This window comes from Oryctolagus cuniculus, chromosome 17 (assembly GCF_964237555.1).
Source record: "Oryctolagus cuniculus chromosome 17, mOryCun1.1, whole genome shotgun sequence".
Classification (NCBI taxonomy): Eukaryota; Metazoa; Chordata; class Mammalia; order Lagomorpha; family Leporidae; genus Oryctolagus; species Oryctolagus cuniculus.
Window position 1 is genome coordinate 18,464,239 of NC_091448.1, and position 18,378 is coordinate 18,482,616.

The 18,378-nt window shown below is 56.2% G+C and overlaps 1 protein-coding gene across 2 annotated transcripts in view; it reads right to left on the minus strand.

Moving 5' to 3' along the window:
* Positions 1–851: 851 nt before the first annotated feature.
* MAP3K14 (mitogen-activated protein kinase kinase kinase 14) overlaps positions 852–18,378 on the minus strand; it is a 48,380-nt gene continuing 30,853 nt past the window's right edge. For both annotated transcript variants that reach the window (XM_008271593.4, XM_051825758.2), the window contains exons 5-16: positions 17,798–18,364; positions 16,890–17,027; positions 10,023–10,152; positions 9,680–9,811; positions 9,114–9,218; positions 6,986–7,149; positions 6,404–6,554; positions 4,189–4,515; positions 3,888–3,994; positions 3,417–3,561; positions 2,491–2,591; positions 852–2,299 (exon numbers count right to left, since the gene is read on the minus strand). In XM_008271593.4, coding sequence (XP_008269815.1) covers positions 2,135–2,299; positions 2,491–2,591; positions 3,417–3,561; positions 3,888–3,994; positions 4,189–4,515; positions 6,404–6,554; positions 6,986–7,149; positions 9,114–9,218; positions 9,680–9,811; positions 10,023–10,152; positions 16,890–17,027; positions 17,798–18,364 — 2,232 coding nt within the window. In that variant the 3' untranslated portion in view covers positions 852–2,134. The remainder of the gene's footprint in view (positions 2,300–2,490; positions 2,592–3,416; positions 3,562–3,887; positions 3,995–4,188; positions 4,516–6,403; positions 6,555–6,985; positions 7,150–9,113; positions 9,219–9,679; positions 9,812–10,022; positions 10,153–16,889; positions 17,028–17,797; positions 18,365–18,378) is intronic.

Consider the following 18,378-nt stretch of genomic DNA (forward strand, 5'->3'; position numbering starts at 1 on the left):
CTGTAGCTGCACGCACATACCGGTGCACAGCTTTACGGGGTGCGGAGCCAGGTTACACAAGGCGCCCCACGTGCCCTGGCACCCAGGGTCACCTCTGCTCCGTGCAGGCTCTCAGGAGGCAGCACCAGTTCAACTCCCTGGATGTTAGGCCACAGGGCAGGAGGGGGGTGGAGGACATGTGCTACTACTTACCTGTTTATCCTGCCTGGTCAGGGCCCAGGACTCTAGCTCCTTTTTAAATATATTTTCAACTTCTTTGAAAGACAGAAGAGGGTGTTAGGGGGACAGAGAGGGATATTCCATTTGTTGGTGTGCTCCCCAAATGCCCACAACAGCCAGGCTGGGCCAGGCTGAAGCCAGGAGCCGGGAACTCCCACGTGGGGGGGGGGGGCGGGGGGCAGGAACTCAAGTACTTGAGCTGCTGCCTCCCAGGGTTCACATCAGCAGGAAGCTGGATGGGAAGCAGGCGCTCTGAGAAGGGACACACGTCCCAAGTGGCACCACTCGCCCAGCACCCTGTCCCCTTGCTTACTGTCGGTGGTCCTGAGTGCTCCAAAGCAGGGACAGCACGGGGCACAGGCCTTGGCGCCCGCCTTCCCCTCCTCTCAGCCAGGCAGTGGCTGGCCAGGAACCTCCCTGCTGCCACTGGGTGGGCATCTTGCCCAGCTGGGCTGAATGATGGCCCCCAGGTGGGACTGGGAGCGCCCACCAGGAGTGGCAGGAAAAGCAGCCTCACTCAGACCGAAAGTAGCCCTGGCCCCAAACAAGGGGAAACCTGAAAAGTCCCCATGCAGCAGGCGGCAGGTAGGGTTGGGAGGGGAGTGAGGCAGGGCAGAAGAAACAACCATGGCTAGGAACACATCACCCCAAACTTTATTGCTTGCAAATTCTCTCCACCCCGAACTCCACAGTACCAAGGCTGCAGTTCCTCATGTGCTGGGGGCGGGGCCCCTCCCTGGGAGCTGGCTGGCCCTGGGGGAACAGCTGGACAGAGGCCACCATGGCGAGCGCGGACATGTTTCTCCTGAGGAGTCTCAGTGCCTGCCCCCAACAATTCACAGTTGATTTAATGCTACATGAGTCCTGAGCAGCTCCCCCAGAAGCGTGGCTGGGGCGGTGGGGAAGGGGTGCTCGTGGGAAAATCTGGAAGAGGTTTGAGGAGTCACGTGCCCGAGTGGAGCCGAGGCCCTCTGCCCCACCCCCTTGCCTGCCTGCACCATGCAGGCCCACTGGCTCGCCTCCTGGAGGGCTGCGGGGAAAGTGCTTTGAGCTCATCAGAGTGCAACGTGGAGCTGGCAGTGCCCTGTGACGGGGCAGCGGAGTGTTTCCAGGGGGCCGGCGGGCTGGACGCCGACACTGGCCCGGGGAGCAGCAGCGCTTGTGTCTGCTGCTCCCCATAGCGCCCAGCGTGCCCCACCTGTGGGCTGCTCCTGCCGGGTGGGCCTCTCGTCCTCCTCTTTGCAGGTGAGGGAACAGATGTGTGCCAGCCAGCTGGAGGCAGGGGCAGGAGCGCAGCCCAGCAGCAAAGGCGAATGTGCTTGCGGGCTGAGGACCACTTCACTCTGTCACCTTCTCTGGTCCTTGCCTGGACCGGAGTTCCACCAGGCCCTGTGCTGCAGTGACCTAGCAAGTGTGCTGTGTTCTGGCGTCAGGCACTTTCCTCCTTGACTCACGAAAGGGAGGGGCAGAGAGCCAGGTAGGTGTGAGAGGCCCCACAGCTGGTTCTGGATGCCCTGGCGTGGGCCTGTGGCGCTGCCACCCTCCCGGGGCTTGCTCGTCCCTCCTCCCTAAGGCAGGTGTGCTCTCCCCTGACTACCTGAGCGGCCACCGATCCAAACAGGTCTGACCCACGCTTCTGGAGCAGGGCAGAGAAGACCTCTCTGTCCCTGAGGGCGGAGTCCTCTGTCTCCTGTGGGCACAGTGTTCTCTTGGCTGGGCTGCACAGGACTCGGCGGGGAGTCCTGGGAGGCGTTTGTGAACCTCCCTCTCCCAACGCCTCTGGCTGCTACCAGCCCCTGGTCACAGCACTGAGCCAAGGGATAGCAGATCCCTGGAGACAGCTGAGCCTGTGTCTCCGCACGACACCGAGAAGGAAGGCCACAGGGGCAGGATGGAGCCCGAGGTGGAGGCAGGGCTAGGGCCTGTTCTCCAGCTGGCCGTGCTTGACCCTCCAGCTCCAGGCGAAGCTGCCATCGGGGGCCAGGGTGCACTGCAGGTCGATGCCCGAGTCTGGCACCTCCATGTCATAGCGAACAGGCTGCCCGTCTTTGGTCACCAAGCTGAAGGCTGCGGCTGGGATCTGGGGAGTAGAACAAACCAGTGGGCTGACAGAAGTGCAGGACTGAGAAGCCACCCAGCAGCGCAAAGCTGATGCCCCCAGCCTAGGGGGCAGCTCCAAGGACACTGTTTGCTTTCCTTCTGGAAAGCTCAGGGAATCCCATCTGGCCCAAAGGTCGGTCCTGAGGACCCCAGGCACCACTGTCCCCTTACCTGGCTGCTGATGCCAGTTGCAATGTCTCCCACCTTGACCCGGTGAAACTCTCGGATGTGCAGGTGTTCGCCATTGAGAGACTGTATTTGGACTTTCACACCTGGAAGGTAGGCAAGGTGATGGTCAGGAGTGGCTGCTGGCTCCCCCAGAGCAGAGTTCTGGCAGTAGCTGGGGAACCCTTTGCTACTCTGCCCTGTGTGTGTGTGTGTGTGTGTGTGTGTGTGTGTGTGTGTAGTTAGGTACAGCTGTGATAAAGTGGCAGAGATGAACTCCAGTATTATACACCTGCTAGTTCTTTTTGGCTGTGCACAACTGAATTTGGCCTGCACATTGCTAAGAGCTGAGGCTGGCTTCTATGGGGAAGTAGTTTTCCTACTTGGATTTGAAGCAGAAAGGAAGGGAACACAATTCTTAATTCTTAAATTAGACAGTGGGCAACCCAGATTGTTCCCTGGGTCAAAGCCATGTCCGCCAGGCCATGAGGGCCTGATGCCATGAGTCACACCAGCCGTGGGGACAGACAGGGACCTGTAGTTGATGAAACCCATGTTCTAGCAAAGTCATGACCAAAGCTATGCACCAGAGCCCAACACACCGTGGCTGAGGTCTTGCTTACAATGCCCACGGGCCCTGTTCCTTCCTTCTCCCTTCAGAAGACATTCACTGCTCTGACTCTTGTCTCTAGGCTGGGAGAGACTGCTCCCCTCCCCAGCGAGGTCCTTCAGCGCCCCACCGCCCCTGGGCAGTGAAGGCCTTCGCTCTGAACCTGACTTACTGGCTGGAGACCTGGCATTCTGGACACCAAGTGCCTTCCTCTCCACCCCTCACCCCCAACTCCCGCTGTGCCAGGGGAAGGACTTCAGCCCTTCAAGGATCCCTCAGGCCAGGTAGCCTGGCTGCCAAGCTGATGAGACTCTGACTGTACCGTTAAAGTAGCTCGGGGTGTCAGTGGGCCGCCCCCGGGCCAGCACCATGTTCCAGCTGGAGCTCCGAGCCTCTGCCTGGCTGCCCCACGAGTGCACACCAGAACTCAGGGTGTCTCGTGAGCTCTGAGAGGCCTTCGATGGGTTCTGAAACGAGAGTTGGCACAGACTCAGCCCCGGTCCTCCCTGGGGTGAGGAGCTGTGCAGGTACTTGGCTGTTCGGGTGGGGGCGCGTGAGAAGGGGAGCAGATCCTAACTCCCCACAGCCCTCATAGCTAAACCCCTGCCCTAATTCCCAGGGTGCTGAAGATAGATAGTCTCATTCTAAGAAGCCATGACCCCTGTCCTGGTGAGGACCCTCCGAGGAGAAAGGGGTGGCTCAGTTACCCTCTCTTTCCCCACCACTTGCACACAGCTGGATGTAGCCATCTGGCTCCATGCCAGGGCTGGGAGGTGCATGATGGCCAACTCACCTTCTCGCTGTCATCTGACAAGGAGAGGCTGTCGACGCTGAGGCACGAGAGAATTTGTTCCTGCTCCTCCAGGGAAAATGGCTGAGACAGGCTGTTCAGAAACAGTTCTGCGGGGAGAGGCAGAGGACGGCTGTGAGAGACTGGGAGGAGGGTGCGCGTCGCCAGGTGTCTTCTTGCCCACAGCACAGGCTCGTGGGGGAGGCGGGGCCAGGGCTCGGGGAGTCACAGCCTGCGTGTGCACCTGCGTGTGTACATGCGTGTGTACCCGCGTGTGCACCTGCGTGTGTCTGTGCACCTGTACCTATTTCCAGCTGCTGCAGCTCCTGCTCGGGGAAGGTGGTCTTCCGCTCTGGTGAGCTGGGGTTTCTGCCGGGGCTTGGGTCCAGGGAGGACAGAGGCAAGGGTTCCCATGTGCCAGACTCCTCCTCGCTCAGGTTCAGGGTTGGAGACTTGTTCGGCTCTGGGGGCTCTGGTGGTAGAGGCTGGAGCTCAGGAGCCCCACCTGTGGTGTCCCCCGATGAGAGCTCCCTGGGCTGGGCATGCAGGGCCTCCTGATAGCCAGCTTGGTTTGGCGGGGGAGGCCTTGGTTCTCTATAGTCTCCCCTCCAGGGGCTCTGCAGACCGCCCACTGCAAAAGAGAGTATGCCGGGCTGAAGTGGGGCTGTGCCCACACACGGATGCTGGACCAAGCCAGAGTGGCCTCTGAGTAGGGGTGGGCTGGAGGACAGAGGAGGGGGGACCCTGTTGAAACCCTACTGTGGGAGACAAGCAGGAGGGTAGCGTGGTGTTCACCAGGGAAGGCTTCTTCCGTAACACCAGGAAGAGGACTCCCTTTCTGCCTTGTATTCCATTTTCCTTCTAGGTATCAGTAGGACATTTCAAAACTATACAGTCAACCCTGCCTAAAGCTTTTGTTAAGAACAGGAGATTTTGAAACAACTCTGGGAGACCAGACATCTTGCCTAGCAGTTAAGATGCCCACATCCCACATGGAAGTGCCTGGGTTTGATTCCCAGCTCTGGCTCCTGACCAGCTTTCTGCCAATGCAGACTCTGGGAGACAGCGGATGATGGGTCCTTGCCACACATGTGGGAGACCTGGATTGCATTCCTGGCTCCTGGCTCCAGCCCTGGCCCAGGCGCAGGGCTGTTGTGGGCATGCTGGGGAATGAACCAGCAGACAAGGAGTTCTCTCTGTCTCCAGAGGGGGGCCGCTCCAGTAAGGGCCAAACAGATGGTCTTTCTCTGTCTCTCAAGTAAAACAAAGAACTGAAACCCAGGGACCGGCACTACACAGGGTAAACACAGGGTGGCAGAGCCAGTAAAGCTGCCGCCTGCAGTGCCGGCAGCCCTTATGGGCACCAGTTGAGTCCTGGCTGCTGCACTTGTGATCCAGCTCCCTGCTAAATGTGCCTGGGAAAGCAGCAGAAGATGATTCAAGTCCTTGGGCCCCTGTATCCACGTGGGAGACCCGGAAGAAGTTCCTGGCTCCTGGCTTTGGATCAGCCCAGCTCTGGCCATCACAGCCATTTTGGAAATGAACCAGTAGATGGAAGGTCTCTTTCTCTGTCTCTGCCTCTCTCTCTAACTCTGCCCTTCAAATAAATAAATAAATCTTAAAACAAACAACTCCATACATTAAAAAAAAAAAAATCCTGAAACACAGCCCCAAAATAAAGCAGCCCTGGGGCAACACCAACTCAGAGTGCCAGGTGAGCAGGCCTCCTGGCCGCCACCCCAGCGTGGGTGCTTTCCGAGGGCACCCCTTCTTGGGCGTGGGGGCAGGTTCACCCTGGGGCCTTTCCTGTAACTAAATTGCCATCTCTCTGTGGGAGGGGCCAGGCCCAGTCTCTCCTGTTTGGTTTGTTTTCCTTCCATTCTTGCGACCACTGCCTGCCCCAGGTGACACTGACAGGCCATCTTTGATCATGTCCTTGCAAAATGTGCTTTTGTCGTCCACGGATTTTCAGTTTAGGAGCAAGGCACCGTGCTCAGGTCTCCTCCTGGGGCGTGCTCTTTCCCCTCGGCACTACGCCTTTCCGATCTGCCGGAGCCACCGTGACAGGCAGCAGCTTGAACTACGGGTGTGGCTCCAACCTCCTCTGTCTCGCCCTTTCAGTGAGGGACCCCTATAGTTCCCTCTGAAAAACAAGGCTACTCTGGTGTCCCGCTTGCGGATCTGGTGGGGATCCCTTTGGCCCACACCTGGCGCCACCCACCTTCCGATTTCTCCAGTCCGATGGCTGTCCCATGGTGCCTGGCTTTCTTGTGCATCTTCTGCTCCCTGATGAGTCTGATCCACCCCCACCCCCAGCATGCTCATCCCCTCCCCCCATCTCCTGAGCCTGGGCTGACACCTACACCCAACATGGCCTCAGCCTCCCTGACCCCCCTGAGGCTGCTGTGCCCTGTACTCGGAGAGGTCAAGGAGCTTGCTCTTGATGGCTACCTGCCCTTCCCCCCTCGGTCACAGTTCCCTGCTCCTGCTGGGGGGTTTAGTCAGTGCTGGGCTCTTACCTTGCTGCAGCGCCCGGCTGACCTGCCCCCCCAGCTCTGTGGCGGACGCTCGGCGGATGGGCTCTTTCCTCAACCCCTCTTGGATGGCCTGGACCGTGAGGGGGGCACAGGAGGGTGGGATCTCCCTCACTGGTGGAGGTTCACTGGCAATCTGGGGGCCAGAGGACAACACGTGAGGCCTGCTCCCTCAGCCCTCTGTCACCTCCCAGCACATGGTCTCTGATCTTGCTCTCTTGCTCTCCACCCACCCTGGTCCCCTGTGCTGTATTGGGGTCTATCACAAGGAATAGGGACATCTGGCCAGAGCCCGGGTGAAAACATTTCCTAAAAAAAGGGGAAAAGAATCCAGGAAGGACAGGCAGGGCCGGGGAGCAGGTGACCAGGTGCCCTGGGCCCAGGGAGGGCTGGATGAGAGCTCAGAGCTGCCTGGGAGCCAGGACACCCTTCCAGTGGGTACCGCTGAGGATCCCACATTCCAAGGAGGCTTCCCTCCGCTCACATTGCACCGAGGCACAGCCAAGACGGGGGCCCCTCCAGCCTGCAGCCTCGGCCCTGTGGCCCTGGTCCCGGGGCGGCACTGACCTTGAGGCAGAGGGGCCCTCGGAAGTACTGGGTCCAAGGGTGGCAGCCGTTGAGCATGTGCAGCATCATGCAGCAGCTGCTCCACACGTCCACCTTGGTGTCGCAGGGCCGACCCGTCACCACCTCTGGGGCCATGTGGGTCTCCGTGCCAGGGATGTAGTCCCCTGAGAAGGCCAGGGCGAGATGCCTGTGAACTTGGTGGGCATGAGCCCAGGCAATGGCCAACCTAGTTAGTCCTTGGGGACCCCTGACTTTGTCTCTGTTAAAGTTATTTTTTTTAAAGCTTCATGTATTTGAGAGGCAAAGTTACAGAGACAGAGGAGAGAGAGAAAGAGAGAGAGAGATGTTTCATCTGCTTGTTCACTCCCCAAATGGCTGCAATTGCTGGGGCTGGGCCAGGCCAAAGCCAGGAGCCAGGAGCTTCTTCCGGGTCTCCCACATGGGTGCAGGGGCCCTAGTACTTGGGCCATCCTCCACTGCTTTCCCAGGTGCATTAGCAGGGAGCTGGATCAGAAGTGGAGCAGCTGGGACTTGAAGTGGTGCCCACGTGGGATGTTGGCACCACAGCACCAGCCCCTATTAAAGTACTTTAAAAAAAAAACAAAGCTCCCAAGTCACATCTGTCAGGGATGAGTGAAGCCGGGGACTTCGCCAGGGCTGGGCCAAGGCATGCGAGTCTATCAGCTGGAACCTGGGCTTGCCCGCGGATCAGACCTTGATGTGCCTTTTAAAAATGGAGGGGGAGGGGTGCGTTGTCGTTGCGGTGCAGCAGGTTAAGCTGCTGCTGATGTCCGCATCCCATATGGGCATTGGTTCGAGTCTTGGATGCTCTACTTCCAATACAGCTCGCTGCTAATGGCCTGAGAAAGCAATGGAAGATGGCCCGAGTGCGTGGGCCCCTGACACCCACGTGGGAGACCTGGATGGAGTCCTGGCTCTGGCTGCGGCCTGGCCCAGCCTTGACCATTGCAGCCATTTGGGGAGTGAACCAGTGGACGGAACATCTCTTTTTCTGTCTTTCCTTTCTGTGTAACTTTGCCTACCAAGTAAAGTGAATAAATCAAAAAAATGAGGGGGCTGGACACTGAATGTGAGGTTGTAGAAGACAGATTACTGGTGTGATGTTTCTAAAATACTAGTGAGTGAAAAAATTATAGAAAATTTATAAGCAAAGACAGGAAGGATCAATAGCAGATGGGAACAATTTTTTCTCTGATGATTTGTATTTCAAATTTTTGCTTAGCTCTACTTTCTTCAAAATATTTTAGAAAAGATCTTTTCTTCTTCCCCTTTTTTTTTTTGGTAGTACAAAAAAATCCACTGAAGTTGTTCCAAGGCAGAGGTCGCTGTCCACGTCCGTCTACATTTGCGCTATCAGTCGGCGCTCAGAACGTCTCAGACGCTGCAGCATTTTGGAGTTTTGGATGAGGGATGCTTAACTGATAATTCCATCAGATTGTGTTTTCTTTTGGCCAAACTGAGATTACTTTATATGTTATGCTACGCACACACACACACACACACACACACGGCAAATCTGTGCTACAAAAGCCTTAACTGGGCATGGGAAAAAATAAATCCTGCAATTATCTAAAATACTCATATTATCTCTCTGTGCAAGAGGAACAGTGAGGATTTTTTCTTTCTTTCTCTTTTATGCAACTTAACTCTGTACTTGCTCAAATATCTTATAATGGGCATTGGTTATTTTAATAACCAGAAAACTAGAAGTTAAGAACAGTTCACAGAGCCCAGCCCCCTTGGTCAGTGTGCCCATGGTGCTTCCAGATATGTGTGCTCTCAGAGACAGGGGTCCCTCAAAGGGCAGAAAAGAGGGGAGGAGCCCCAGGGGGGCTCCAAGGCAGAAGGTCTAGGACCCAGGGGGAGGTACTGGCCTTGCCACTTTGCTCCATCCATAGTGGGAGCATCCACATGAGTACCTGACATCCATTACTGCATTTACTGTAGGATGAGAACAGCCTAGGGTGGCTGCAGGGTTAAATGTACTGCTGGACAGCAGGAGTGCCACGGCTTCTCCCTCATGCGAAATCCAGGAGGCACAGGGCACGCGCTTGGCATTAGCTCCTGGCTATCACCATTGTGGGGAGGGGCTGTCTGGGGGCCTTACCTGTGAGCAAGGACTTCCCCAGGCCATCGGGCTGAAGGCACACGGCATGGCCAAAGTCACAGAGGGCCGCACGGCTCCCATCACTGGACAGGAGCACGTTGTCAGCTGCCAGCCGGATCAGGGAGGAAGAGCGACAGGTGAGTCACGTCGGGTCCTGGCCCACCCTGGATCCTCTTGGCCTGGCCCGCAGTGAAGTCATTGTCTGGCTGAGCCCATGCAGCAGCTGTGTTATGATTTGTTAACAGTCATGGAAGTGAGGGGGGCTCCAGTGCAGGCCAGGGGCAGATGGCACCTTGGGGACAGGAGCAGGGTTTCCTCCTTGGAACTCTGCCACTGTCCTCTGCTGCCCCCACTTTCCCAGTGGTCATCAATGGGCAGGAGCTCGCACCACCCACTGGAAACTGCAGTGCCAGGGCTGAGGGCTAGAAACACCACCCCCTTCTCACTGGGCGCAGACCTGTTAGCCTGACTCAGGCCCTCCTGATGGAGACAACCAGGCAGGCCTAGAGCTGGGGGAAGAGCAGGCAGGAAGGTGTGGGGGAGGAGGTTGTGAAGCTGCACCTCACCTTTGACATCTCCGTGCAGAATCCTTCGTGAATGCAGGTATTCCAGCCCCTCCAAGGCCTGGCCCAGGTAGTAGAGGGCCCGGTCCTCCGGCAGACAGCCCTTCTGCTTGATGAGCTGGCCCAGCGAGCCGCCTAGGAGACCAAAGGCCAGGCTGGACACACTGCTTCCCGGGCCTCCCAGAAAGCCATGGGCCAGAGTGAAGGGCAGGAAGGGCAAAGCCTTTCTCGAGGTGTCACAGGGTCAGGAATGTGGACTGACTGGAAACCAAGGTCAACCTATGCACGACCGGGGAAACTTTGGCCTTGAATTCTGAACAATGAAGAATGGCATGTGGCTGCTTACCTTCTAGCAGCTCCATGAAGATATTGACCCATGGGCCTTCTCTCACGGCTCCATACAGGGGGACGATTCTGGGTGAGGTCAGCCCCGCACAAGCCATCAATTCCTCTGCCCGGAACACCTCGACTCGTACCTGCAAGTGCCCAGAGCTGCCTTGAGTTGGGGTGAGGGGAGCAGGCTGGCTCCCTGGCATCCTCTTAGGGACCTTGGTGACCCTGGTGGTAATGCTGCAGCCAGGCAGGGGCTGGCCAGCCTGCCAGCCCTCAGGGACCAAACTGAACACCAAGGTACTCAGCACTAGGGCCACCTCCTTGTAACAGTTTGGCAGGGGGCCAGCACTGTGGCATAGTGGGTAAAGCCACTGCCTGCAGTGCCAGCATCCCATAGGTGTGCCAGTTTAAGTCTCAGCTGCTCCACTTCTGATCCAGCTCTCTGCTTTGGCCTGGGAAAGCAGAAGATGGCCCAAGTCCTTGGGCCCCAGCACCCGTGTGGGAAGACCTGGAGGAAGCTCCTGGCTCCTAGTTTTGGATTGGTGCAGTTCCTGCCATTGCGGCCTATTGGGCAGTGAACCAGTGGATGGAAGACTCTCTCTCTGCCTCTCCTCTCTCTGTGTAACTCCAACTTTCAAATAAATACATAAATCTTAAAACAACAACAACAACAACAAAGTAGTTTGGCAGCACTGACCATCTGTGAACACAGTCCCACAAAACCCACACTCCCTGTCCCAGCTCCCAGCACGCTGCTGCCTTCAAGTCTGCGCAGGACACTCTTCCCCTCCAGCCCAAATGTGCTGGCAACTTCTAGGACACAGGCCTCTGCCGCTGGCAGGTGTCCTGGGTCCTCAGTGTCCCTCCCAGGTATCTGTCTCTTTCCCAGAGGACTGGAAGGTTCGTGCAGCCAGAGCAGTGTTTATTCTGTCTGCAGCTGTGTCCCCAGCATCTGGACACAGGGATACCTGAGGAGGGGCCCTGTGTGCTGGCAGGTCTGGGGTCCCCTCCCTTCCACAGGGAGCAGCAGCGTGGCATGGTGGGAAGCAGCAGGTCTCAGATGCAGACGTCGAAGGCTTAGGCCCTGGTTCGGCCACTTCAGAAAAGGCAGCATACTTCCCACAGACTGCGGGCTTCCTCGGCCAATGGGTGGGGTGGGAGGGATGCAAAGTGACATCCGCTCTCGGCAGAGCGAGGATTCAGGAGGAGGACAACTAGCGCCACACCTGCTGACCAACAGGTGCTCAGGAAACGCTAGCTCCTCACTTCCTCCCTCAGCTCAGTAAACACATCCTTACTCATGGAAGCTCTGTGTGGCATCACCAGGGGGCGCCAGTGGAAACAGGACCAGCTGGCAGAGTTCTGCTGGGACTTGTGGCTTGGCAAACAGGAGCTCAGACTTTAGACTTTTGCCTGTCAGTGGAAACTGTCTCTTCTGGTTCCGTGCAGTGTCTGGCTCGGCTAATCAGCACTCAGGAACTGTGACTCTTTGTTGGAGTCTCTAGCTCTAAAAAGTCTTGACCCTGAGTCGGAAGGAATTCACCAAGAGGACTCGCTTGGGCCAATGCCTTGAACTTCCCCCCACCCAGATGGAGCTGAAGCATGGCAGAGACCCCCGCAGGTGCCACAGACCGGGAACATTTGCAGGATTCCCAGCGTCTGCGTGGCCCCACGTGAACCACCCACTTGAGGTGGCTCAGCGTCAGCATCAGAGCCCACACCCCTCAGGGTTCTGCAGCTGCTATGGAAGACAGGACACTCAGCAGGGAATGGGCAGGAAAGCTGGTGGGGCCCAGTTTGACTTCAAGGTTGGGGAGGCTGTGTGATGCCCAGCTTGGCCCTGAGCCATGAGTTCTGGTCATTCCAGAGTGGAAGGAGATTCGTTCTTTCAACTTCTGTGCCCTGCCTTTCTGACGGCTGCTATCTTGTTAGCATAAAGACTTACTACTGGACCTACTATATTTACTAAATGGAACTGCTGGGTAACTGTTTTGGCCCAGGGCACTCTGAAAAGATTACTGAGATATTAAGGGTTATGAAACAAGAAAGTTCAGGAGGGGCAGGCGTTGTGGCACAGTAAGCTGCCACTTGGGACACTGCATCCTATATCTGAGTACTGGTTGGAGTCCCGGTTACTCTACTTCCAACACAGCTCCCAGCTAATGCACCCGGGAAGCAGCGGATAATGGCTTAAGTGCTTGAGTTCCTGCTACCCACATGAGAGGCCTGGATGGAGTTTCTGGCCCCTGGCTTTGGCCTGGCCCAGTCTCAACTTTTGTGGTCATTTGGGGAGTGAATCAGCAGTTGGAAGATCTCTGTCACTCAGCCTTTCAAATGATTAAATCTTAAAACAAACCAAAAAAAGCTGTTTAAGAGCCTCTGGGTTAACTTTTAAATCGGTTAAGACCTCTAGAGAGTTCCAGCAATGTTTAAAACATTTCTACCCGCTTAGACCAAAGTGGGTGGCAGACGACACATCAAACTACAAACTATGTCAGAAGTCCAGGCTGGGCCAAGGAAGCAAGCTCAAGGGCAGTTCTGCGGGAATTGGGGGGTGGAGGGCAAGATAGCCCCACCTTCTGTTCAGGCTGGCTGCCCACTTCTCTCCCCACCCGGAGTTCAGTGTCCTCATATGTAAGGTGAGGGGCTGAACTGTGGTGAGGATGTTAATGAGAACGGGTATCTATTGCCCACTTAACACAGGCCAGGTGCTATGGAAGCCCTTTGGAAGCACCATTTACATCTTGCAACAGCCCATGGGGTGGTGGTGTCATTATCCCCATTGTTTCCTTTTTAAATTTATTTGAAAGGGAAGGAAAGAGAGAGTGAGATCAAGCTCCCATCCTGGGGCTTGGTCAGGCCAAAGCAAGGAGCCAGGAACTCAATCTGGGCTTCCCACTTGGGTGGCAGGGACCCAAGCATTTGAGCTAGCACCACTGCCTCCCAGGTGCATTAGCAGGAAGCTCGATGGGGAGCGGGGAGCACAGAGCAGCCAGGACTTGAGCCAGGCACTTCAATATGGGTGCGGGTATCCCTAGCAGAGTCTTAACACTGAGCTGTGCCAAACACCCACCCAATCATTTCGATTTTACAGATGAGGAAGCTGACGCCTGGGCAAGTACCGTGTGCAAGGTCACTGAGTACAAAGCATCACAGCCAGGATTTCAGCTGGGGAAACCCAACTCCAGAGCTGCCAGCCAGTCCACCCCCGAAAGAACTCTCCAGGAGTGGCCCTCACCTCCTGAATGCTTTGCACACACTCAGGAGCGAGTGTGGCCAGCAATCCGCCTGTGGCCACCTCCATAAGCTACCTCCCTCCAGCTAAGAGCCCGCGTGCTTGACACGGGCTCTCCCAATTGTTTTCATCTCGTGTGTTTGATTCCAACAGTAAAGAGGGGATAGCAGCAATTCTGTAAGTTCTCTGGAAGAGTCCAGGATTGGATCTACATGAAAGTGACTAACACAGAACTGGGCACACAGGTGTGCAGAAAATGTAAGGGGTCCAGCCCCACTTCCTCACAGTCATCCAGTCTGCTCTGGATCCTTGCTGTTTTCATCCTAAATATGCTGATGGTCTCTCCTTTGTGTCACCTGTTACAGCTCCAGCCCCTTCAGGCCAGGCCTGTGGGTTCCACACCTCTGTCCCCAGCCCCTGTACACCGTCTGGCACAGAGCAGGTGCTCAAAACCAGCTGGTTCGACTTGGCAAAGGCCAAGGCCATACTATTATATTTCAGCGGCCAAGCCAAAGGGACACTCCCAAACTCCATGCGCGAGCCAGATGTCCCAAAATGAACAAGTCTTCACCCTCCCTGGGCCACTGGCCCCTCTGAGAATCTGATAAATGACACAGGCCCTACTCCATCAAAAATGTGGTGCGCCACAAACATGCGTTTTAATAGAGTTCCAGGAATTCATGGATTCTATCAACCCACCTCCTGACCCGGATAAGAACTTCCACATGTTAAACAGTACAAACACTGTGTATGTACCACCGAGGAAACTCTGCAATGTGCTATTACACAAAACCAGAACAATCCAATAATGTCTATGATCTCATTTTTATAAAGGAAACTGCATGTTTATAAATGCACAACAAATCTAAAACCATGTCAAAAGTCAGGCACTCCTGGGCATAGGACTGGGGACAGGAAGACATTTTTGGTGTCCTTTGAATGCTTTTGTAACAAGTCTGCATTTGTTTGCAATTGAAAGATCAAAGCATATCTTAAAAAAAGTAAAAACTGGGTGGCTGGGGATAGGAGCAGGTGGTACTGGCGACTGGGCGGGGGCGGGGAGTAAATGGGGAAGGCAAAAAATAAAAAAAAAATTAAAAAAGTAAAAACCTTGCATTAAACCCTGGACTTATAGTCAATCAGTATGTGACCCAGGCGAGGGATATTTTAGAACAGAGGATGGAAACTTTTTTTGCCTAGGGCTATGTGCAGATTTGCAACACCATTCGTGGGCCATACAAAATGATCAGCTTTAAAATTAGCCTGCTAAGATTTACTGAATTTTGAGCCTTGCCTGAGGTTGCCGTGGCAGGGCCAGACTAGAGGATTTTAAAGGCCTTCTACAGGCCGGACGTTCCCCACCCATTCTAGGAGACGCAAGGGAGTGCTGGCATTACCACCGATGCCACACGTCCTGGATGCTCCTCGGGGAGCACCAGAGGGCACAGCTTGCTGGGACTCCAGGCGCAATGTGACTTCTGGCACCTGACCACCATCCGCAGCCCCCGCCCCACATCAGGAAGCTGTTTCTCCTGAAGTCTTGCAGTTCCTAATGGCTACCACGTCTACCCCCTGGCTCCCCTGAGAGAAAGGAGCCAGCCAAGGGAGCTCCCTTCCCAGCCCTGCCTGCTCCGGGGTGGGGAGGAGGTGCAGTTCTGGGTGGGCCCAGCTCTGGGGCTGCGGAGTCCCTGCCCTGTACTGCTGGGGAGTTAGAAGTGGAGTGTTTTCCTCCTCACTGTTAGGGCTGTTTGTTTTGTTGCCTGGACTCGTAGGACCTCAGCGGCTAACAGCTGAGAAGCCGGTGACTAAGCTCGCAGCACTGGGTGCCTGTCCCTAGGACACTTCACACTCTCTCACCTCCTCCCACCACCTCTCAGTGGGGACAGCTGGGCCTTCTCCGGTGGCCTGGGGAGGGGCACTGCCGTTGAGGAGGTCAGGCACGTGGCCTTGGTCTCCAAGTAGAAGAGGATGAGCCACACTGGCAAGAACTCACACTGCTTTGCCAGTGGGGGTGGTGAGGGTAGAGCTTGCTTATTTGACCCAGTCTGCCTGAAGTTTGGGGTAACACTTGCAGACAGCCCCCTCTCAGTCCACCACTCTGATGGCCAAACTCAGAACTTAACACCCTAGCCCTTGTACTAACCCAGGAAGCAAGGTTTGTTCACTTCCAGCTGTCTCCTCACCCCTTAAAGCCACAGGCACTACGGCCTCGGGGCAGAGCCCACTATGCACAGGGCTGACTGTGCTGCCTCTGGGCTGGGCTAGCTATTTGGTCCCTTTCCTTTTAGGGATCAGTGTCCTTGACATGAACCACCTGAAACAAGGTCCACCCGAGCCGCGTTTCCCCTGCCCAAGGGCCAAGAAAACAGTGCACAGAATACCCTAAGGTGGTGGCCAGGATGAGCTGAGTCAGCGGCATGGAGACAGATGCTGCACCCAGAGGGCTGGGGGTGTGCCGCTGCCTCCACCTCCCACGGGGGCCTGGGCAGTGTGAGGTGTCAGGAGGCCTGGCTGGGTGGCCTCAGGCAAGCCACTCTCCTCTTGGGTCTCTGGTTCTGACATCGGTGAGGTGCGGGGTCGCAGGGGTGATTTGTGCATTGGGCTGCTAATCAAAACCACAGTTCCAACTCCTCCTTTCCTGCCTCCTTCTTGAAGGGTGATCTAGAGCTGAATTCTGGGTCAGACAAACCTGTCTGGATCTTGGCCCTGTCACTAGGCCATCTATTTAATCCCTTGAGAGTCTCATTTCCTCGTGTCTGTCTCACAGGACTGTATTACACCTGGACAAGGGCAGGCAGAGCTGGAACTCAAGGCAGATCTAAAGTCCAAAGTGCCTGGCCTCCTCCCATTAAGCATCTTACGGCTAGGGGCTACTGCTCTTTTTTTTTTTTTTTTTTTTTTTTTTTTTTTTTTTTTAATTTTTTTGACAGGCAGAGTGGACAGTGAGGGAGAGAGAGACAGAGAGAAAGGTCTTCCTTTTTCCGTTGGTTCACCCCCCAATGGCCGCTGCAGCTGGCGCACCGTGCTGATCTGAAGCCAGGAGCCAGGTGTTTTTCCTGGTCTCCCTTGCGGGTGCAGGGCCCAAGCACTTGGGCCATCCTCCACTGCATTCGCGGGCCACAGCAGAGGGCTGGACTGGAAGAGGGGCAACCGGGACAGAATCCGGCGCCCCGACCGGGACTGGAACCCAGGTGCCGGCGCCGCAGGCGGAGGATTAGCCTAGTGAGCCGCAGCGCTGGCCAAGGGGCTACTGCTCTGATTACCTTTGGTCCAGGTGTGTTGTGTAGGGGGTGCTGTGTGACTTAGGGATTTCATCTCAGCATGAATTCCATGATCACCCTCCAGATCTGGCCTTGCCCCTAAGGACTTTGGCACCAGGAGCAGCCTGGACAGGATTCAGACTCAGAGGCTGTGTGCCCACTCTTTTGCTCCCTCTCACAGACACACGTGCTGATGGGAGTGACAAGGCCAGGACATGTGACAGGCTGCTCCCTCCAGCTCCAACTGACCAGGGTGGCTAGCTCTGTTACCAGGTCAGACTCACAGCCTTCCTGGGACTATCTTGGAACAAGCAAGAAACGCACAGGCCCTGATTGCCTTTGCCCTTCAGTGCCTGGAGTCCTGGTGCAGCTTTCTCTGGCCTACCTTTTTGACAGCACACTGGAAGCCGGTCTGCTTGTCCTCCATCCTATGGACCTCTCCAAAGGAGCCCCTGCCCAGGCGGGGCTGGTGTGTGGCCCAGTGCACTTCTTCCCGGTACTCGTAGTCCAGTGGCTTGAGTTTCTGGGGTGGCAGGAGAGACAGGCTAGTTTCAGAGGCCAGGGTAGCTCAGGGATGAAGGGCTCCAGTGAGGGAGGCACTCGGATGGCCATAGCTGAGCTTGGAGCTAGAAGGCGGTCACACCAGAGACCTCCATGTCTATGGCAGGGCTGGGAGGGGGGAAGGCAGGACCTGAGGGGCTGACAGGATGAAGGGGAAGGCCAGCCAATCTGGGTGATGGAAAACCTTCCTAGGCTTGGGATGGAAGGACAGAAGTGGAGTTGCCAGCAGCAACCTTGACAATGACAAAAGAGAACTTGGGAGCTGGAAGGTAGACAAAAGGGAGGAACAATGAAGAGGGGGCAGAGCAGGTCCACAAATTCAAGTTTATGAACTCATCTAGAGGTCCTGAGTTATCCAGGGAGACAGCAGGCACAAGGGATGGATGGCAGGGGTGAACACAGGCAGGATCTCTCAGTGTGTGTACATCCACAGAACGCAGTCAGCAGTGATGAGGTGACCAACCAGAACTACAGAGAAACCGCTAGGAAGGCTGGGAAAGGTGGGCATGGACTTGGAGAGGGGGACAGCCGCTTTTCATCCACAAGCAGCACATTGCTAGCATCTGATCTGCGACCTGGTGCAAGAGAGACTCTGACAGTGAGAAAACCATGGCGGAGGTCTGGCTGGTTTCAAAGAGGCCGCTGCTCTGCTAACAGGCTGGCCCTGCCTCCTAGCTGAGGCTCTGGCCTAGCCCTGGTGGAGGGGTGGACGGGGGTTGGGGGATTAGTTACCTCTGTAAGCAGGACTCCCTCGCAGTCCTCAGTTTCGGGGCTGGGCTTCCGGGGCTGGGATCCTGCTGTTGACCAGGTCTTAGCCAGGCTGGTCAGGCTGTGGGCCTGGCCCGAGCTCACGCTGCCTTGCAGAGCGTGGACCAGGTATTCCTCCACCGAGAACTTCTCCTGGGCGCTATGAGCTGTGTAGCTGGGCTCCAGGGGTGGGCCAGGCAGGGGCTGCTGGCTGTCTGCACAGGCTAGTTTGCCCAGGACAAAGGACTCCAGGGGCTGAGCTTTCCGTGGCTGGAGAGGGCAGAAAGGGAAGGGGTGGGGCAGTCTGCTGTAGGGGAAAGGGTGAGCCAGCTGGGGCAGGGGCCCCACGTCCTGGGGGTGGTGGAGCTTCCACACGTGGTTCAGACATTGCAAGGGGCTGATCAGTTTGTGAAGTTCTGATCGAGGCAGTGCCGGCCGTAGGTCCTCACCAAGTTTCTTAAAACAGAGTTGGCCAAGGCCTGGTTCCCTCAGAGGTTTGGTGAACTGGGGGCTGCTTCTAATATACGGGGTGCCCAATGGAGACTCATCCTCCTGCAGGGGAAACA